Genomic DNA, 6,000 nt, shown 5'->3' on the forward strand with positions numbered 1-6,000 from the left:
GGGGAGGGAGGTGTCTGAGATGTTCCAGGTGAACTTGAGGTCAGGGTGGAAGGTGTTTGTGACGCTGATGAACTGTTCAGCCTCTTCGTGGGAGCACAAGGTAGCACCTATACAGTCATCAACGTAGCAGAGGAAAAAGTGGGGAATGGTGCCGGTGTAGCTGCGGAAGATGGACTGTTCCACGTACCCGACATAGCTAGGGCCCATGCGGGTGCCCATGGCTACCCCTTTGGTCTGGAGGAAGTGGGAGGATTGGAAGTAGAAATTGTTGACGATGAGGACCAGTTCAGCCAGTTAAATGAGAGTGTCAGTGGAAGGGTACTGGTTGGTTTGGCGTGAGGGGAAGAAAACAGAGGGCTTGGATGCCCTGGTCATGGGAGATAGATGTATACAGGCACTGGATGTCCATGGTGAAGGCGTTGGGGGCCTGGGAAACAAAAGTCATGGAGAAGGTGGAGGATGTTGGTCGGGTCCCGAAAGAAGGTGGGGAGTTCCTGGACTAAGGGGGAAGAGGACAGTGTCAAGTTATGTAGAGATAAGTTCGGTGGGAAGGAGCAGGCGGAGATGATGGATCGACCAGGGCAGTCAGGTTTGTGAATGTTAGGAAGGAGGTAGAATCGGGCAGTGCAGGGTTCCTGGACTATGAGGTTGGAGGCTGTTGGTGGGAGATGCCCTGAGGTGATGAGGTTGTGATGAGGTGTGGGAGAAGATGGCTTGGTGATGGGGGGTGAGGTCATGGTCGAAGGGGCAGAAGGAGGAGATGTCCGTGAGTTGACACCTGGCTGCAGCATATACAGGTGGGTGCACCTCAAACTACCACAGCAGCCCCCCCCCCCTGTCTGCTGGTTTAATGGTGAGATTGGGTTGGAGTGGAGGGAGTGGAGAGCTGCGCGTTGCAAGGGTGAAAGGTTGGACAGGTTGAGGTGGTCTATGTCCAGGCAGCAGTTGGAAATTAAGGGATCAAGGGCGGGTAACAGACCAGCACAGGGTGCCCAGGTGGATGGGATGTGTTGGAGGTGGGAGAAGGGTGGGCATGAGTCTTAATGGAAAAGGTAAGCCTGGAGGTGGAAGTGGTGGAAGAAATGTTCAATGTCACAAAACATGTCAAACTCATGGGTCCAGGAGCGTAGTAGGATTAAAGTGAGGCCTTTACTGAGGACTGATCATTCATCCTCAGTGAGGTGGAAGTCTGAGAGGATGGTGAAAACATGGCAGGGTTGGGAGCTAGGACCTGGTGGGCGGATAGAGCTGGGAACAAAGGCAGAGACAATCATTGGAGTGGGTGTGGTTATAGGATCATGAGCGATGTCACCAATGGAAGTGACGCTGACCTTGGGTTTGGCGGGGGGGGGGAAATCGGAGCCTTCGGTGGTAGCCGCAGGGACGAAAGTGACAATGTGTGATGTCAGCAATGTTGTTGTTCTACTGAGTAACAGCGGTGGCTGCAACGATGGAGGCAGAAGTGATGTGCCAGGTAGACTTTGCGTCAGGTCGGGCTGCGGTGGATCTCTTGGCGGTGGTGGATCTTCCACTGGTCGTGGAGGTGGTTGTCTTGCCAGTGATCACAGAGACTTCTACACACATCATCTACTGTATCCGTTGCACCCAATGTGGTCTCCACTACATTGTGGAGACAGGATGCCAACTTGCGGATCGTTTCAGAGAACATGTCCAGGACACCTGCACTCACCAAGCCCACTGCCCTCTAGCTGAACACTTTAACACCCCCTCCCATTCCACCACGGACATGCAGGTGCTGGGCCTCCTCCACCACCAAACCGTTACCACCTGATGCCTGGAGGAAGAACGCCTCATTTTCCACCTTGGGACCCTCCAAGCACATGGGATCAATGTGGATTTCACCAGTTTTTCCATTTCCCCCCCCCTCCCCACTTTATCCCAGTCCCAACCTTCCAACTTGGTACCGCCTTCTTGAACAGTCCTACCTGTCCGTCCTCCTTCCCACCTATCCGCTCTAACCTCCTCTCCGACCTATCACTTTCACCCCATCTCCATCCACCTATCACATTCCGAGCTACCTCCCACCTCCCCCAACCCCCCTCCCATTTATCTCTCAGCCCCCTTGGCCCACAGCCTCATTCCTGATGAAGGGCTTATGCCCGAAATGTCGACTCTCCTGCCCCTTGGATGCAGCCTGACCTGCTGCGCTTTTCCAGCGCCTCACTCTTCTGGCTCTGATCTCCAGCATCTGCCGTCCTCACTTTCTCCAAGATCTTTTATAGTGAATAAGGCGACCACAATGACCATTAGCCGACTTTGGTAGAAATTCTAACTAGAAAATGCTTCCTCAGTGGAATGTAAATATTCATGTGCCTGGGTTTCCCAGAACCTGTCACACTGAAATTCCTACCTTCCCTTTAATGCTCAGACCTCCTGTATCATAAACAATGCCTTTGCCAACCCAGGCGATGGTCTGTGTAGCACCTTCAGGTAAGTAACTGAGAATTGCAAGTGCAGGTGGAGTTTCTGCTGCCTTCCCAACACCATATATACCTAGAAACAATCAAAGAAAAGCAAACATTAAACTTGATTCCCATTCTCAAGTCTATTACTGCTCCTACCAAGTACTGACTGCACGTTATGAAAGAATATATCTGGTATTGTTATTCACAACTCAAAGACAGGGATAAGAGAATACAAACCTACCTCCAAATCCTTGTTCCTTCAGCTCCTCACCTCGGATAATGGTGGGAACAATCCCCAATGCGTTCCCAACCATCTTTATTTCCTGCAAATAAAATATCGATTAGAGTGAGTAAAGTTTCAATAACAGGCTCTGCTGTTGGCCTAATAAGTGCACTAGTTGGCATAGTTTTGAGTCATGCACATCATGATTCAATGGCTGGTTGGCTGGTCAGCAAGGACAACACTACAGCCTTGGCGCTTCAACTAAATAGAGAAAAAAAATCATCCACAGTTCCTAGACCTGATCCTTAATCACTAAAGAACACACCTTTTTGTTTTCTTTTGTTTTGGATTATGGATCAAAATTGAACAAAGTAGCAGTTTTAACCCAGGAATGTGGAAGGAGATACTGCTCCTTTGAAAACGAGTTATTGGAACAATATTGTGAGTTGCGTTACGACTGTTGCTTTGTCCAAATGGTGGGGAAGGATGTTTGAGACTCAAGTGCACCATTGCTCGGTGTTCAAGGTAAGTTTTACACTGAGACAGACTGTTGATTGGTCTGTCAATCAGGACCAGAGAGTGGATCAGGAATTATAAGCATGACAACATCTGTCTGACTGGCACCTGGGCAGGTGAACTGACTGTAATGTGAACAATACAGTGGCAGTAAGTCACCAGACTGCAAAAATATAGCATTCCTCTCTCTCACTCTCTGGAGTAAAGTAAGCAAGCTCCTCTCTTGAACCATTTGCTATAAGCTGTTGCCTCTAACTAGTGACTAAGAAACTGAACAATTAGTGTGACAATTGCTTGTATCTTTAGCAAAGAACTGAACGGACCTTGTCAATGTGATGAGAGACTAGAAGGGCTTGGAAGAAGAAAAGGGCACCTCACCAAATCCTGTGGACTGCTGCTATTGAACAATGTTCTCCCATATTTTGTCTATCTTCATCCATTACTTCTAGGTTTGTGTGTGTGCGTGTGCGTGTGCGTGTGTGTGTGCATGCGCAGGGTTTTAAGCGGGCCTAAGAGTTTAAGTTAGCAGAGTTAGAAGTTGAGAATTCACATTTTGTTTGCCTGTGGTTTGGATTGATTTGCTTATAATAAACAGCAGTTGTTATTAAGCAGACATCTGCACAGTGTTTTCTGTTAATCAGGGTCCATCCGACATGGAAATTGGGGATTTTGAATAAATTGATTAAATCTTTCAACTATTTTTGGGATGACCCTGGGAGTAATGGGACTCAAGAATTAGTGCACTTTCCCAAGTAGCTCGTGACAGTAGATGTCTTCTCAAAAGTGAAGGATTTAGTGGAAGTTGGGTGAAAGCAGATTTGCACTCTGATATTGCCCATTGTCAAATACCTTTCCACAGAAAACTGTCTGGGACTCACATCAAAAAATGGTCAACAGATCAATGGTGACACAATACTGGGAGTATAATGGAGGAGTCTAGCTGGAAGAATAAGCATGTCCCAGTTGTGCCTCAGTTCCTCTGGGTATTGCCACTGAAATGCCTGGGCTCAACTCGTGCCATTGGGTGAATTCACAGCAGAGGCTTTCACAAAATTCCAACAACTGTAAACATCAAGCAAAGACTACACCTTGCACTGCTAGAATATCAAGTAGCAATGAATAAAGGGCAAGCACTCTATATAAACTTGAATAATTCTCATCTCCATTATCAACTGGCAGCAACACAGAACTAACCACCCTACTTAAAACATTTGGCCTTACAAAACTCATACTGGAAGGGATTTATCATGAAGTTTCTGCCGTCTGACATACAATTGGTTCGGTATCTTATCATGTTCCCCTTTTAGTTCCATAATCTTTAACGGTCTATTTCCTAAGTGCCACTGGGTCTTAGTGACCAATAATAGCTTTTCAATCACAACTTGGAAAATCAGTTGAGACAGTACACCATGGTCACTCACCTCGAGAAAAATATCAGTGTTCATTTCATTGCAGGGTGTGTCCACAATGCGAGCTGCAAGACGGATTCCATCAGCAGCACTTGCTAGACACTGCAAATAAGACAGCACGTGAGTGAGGCAGAAATCCTGACAATGCCAAAGCAGCATCTTGTACAGTTACTGGTCACTTACGAGTTGAGAACAGTTTACTATGTGATATCGTGATGCCAATGATGTAAGGTCAACCCACTCATCAGGTGTGACCCCGTACAATCAACTTGGCATGGCATCACATCCAAATCCAATGTTTTAACCATGACTAAGAGAACTAACTCTGTATCCCCAAGCCCCTGGATGTCGAAGTTTAGCGCAATTCTCAAACATATGTTAGATGAGTTTGGCTAAATTAAACCTTTGTACCAGCCATGGATATTCACAGGGACCACTCCTCACACTGGCCTTCAGATACAAAAAGCTGAATTACATCTCTCTAAAGGACAGAGAGATGCCTATGGTCTTTTGGGACTGGAATGAGAAAAACAAAGACTGTTCATTCTCTCATCCTCAGGAAACATATACAATTTTTTGAGCATTGTAAAGACTTAACATATCTTTACCCCAGCAAGATATATAAAGCATTAATCATGGCTGTACCTGGAGGACAGTCATTAAAGATAACAAGGATTTGTTTTAACCACTACTGCTAGGTACACAGGATCACAACAACTGCTCATGTCAGGAGAAGTACTAACCCAAGCTGCTTAGTCGAATGGTCTGCTTCTAATGATATAAATTCTAACTAACTAAAAATGCTAAGACACCACAAACAGTAATGGAAGGGTGAGGTACTCCTGTTTTATCCCTAGCCTTACAAAAAAGGGGAATACTCACTGGTAACATTGCGCACACTCAGGTTGTTCTCAATAATTATTTCAGTATTTCTTAAAACTGAACTGAGAAGGAAAATTAAAGCCACAAGACAAATTCCAGAACACAGACGATATAAGCAGTAACTTCTAGATCACGTGGTAAATTAAAGTATGGGTTTGAAATCCATATAATTGGAGATGCTATCACTGAATCATTGCAACAAGGTCAGCAACTCATCAACATTTAAGAAAAGGTTGGTGGCTAAATGAAAAGGGAATAAAGGGATGTGGCTGTATAGTCGAGTCAGGTTAAACATATTACAGTACTTTGGTTTCTCTGCTTCCCCCATCACAGGTGTTGCCAGGTCTGTTGTACATTTCCAGTCTTTCCTGTTTCCTGAAGAAGGACTTGTGCCCAAAATGTCGATTCTCCTGCTCCTTGGATGCTGCCTGACCTGCTGCTCTTTTCCAGCATCACATTCTTCAGCTCTTTCCTGTTTTTATTTCAAACTTCTAACAGCTGCAGTATTTTTGCCTTCTCTATAACTCTGTTGCTTTGATTTCTA

At 45.9% G+C, this 6,000-nt stretch overlaps 1 protein-coding gene across 1 annotated transcript in view; it reads right to left on the reverse strand.

The window, feature by feature from the left end:
- The window catches only part of npepl1 (aminopeptidase like 1), a 43,273-nt gene that overhangs the window by 26,799 nt on the left and 10,474 nt on the right, over positions 1 to 6,000 (reverse strand). The window contains exons 4-6 of the mRNA XM_060835933.1: positions 4,587 to 4,676; positions 2,668 to 2,749; positions 2,372 to 2,514 (exon numbers count right to left, since the gene is read on the reverse strand). Of these exons, the coding sequence (XP_060691916.1) occupies positions 2,372 to 2,514; positions 2,668 to 2,749; positions 4,587 to 4,676 (315 nt within the window). The remainder of the gene's footprint in view (positions 1 to 2,371; positions 2,515 to 2,667; positions 2,750 to 4,586; positions 4,677 to 6,000) is intronic.

The sequence above is a fragment of the Hemiscyllium ocellatum genome, chromosome 15 (assembly GCF_020745735.1).
Source record: "Hemiscyllium ocellatum isolate sHemOce1 chromosome 15, sHemOce1.pat.X.cur, whole genome shotgun sequence".
NCBI lineage: Eukaryota > Metazoa > Chordata > Chondrichthyes > Orectolobiformes > Hemiscylliidae > Hemiscyllium > Hemiscyllium ocellatum.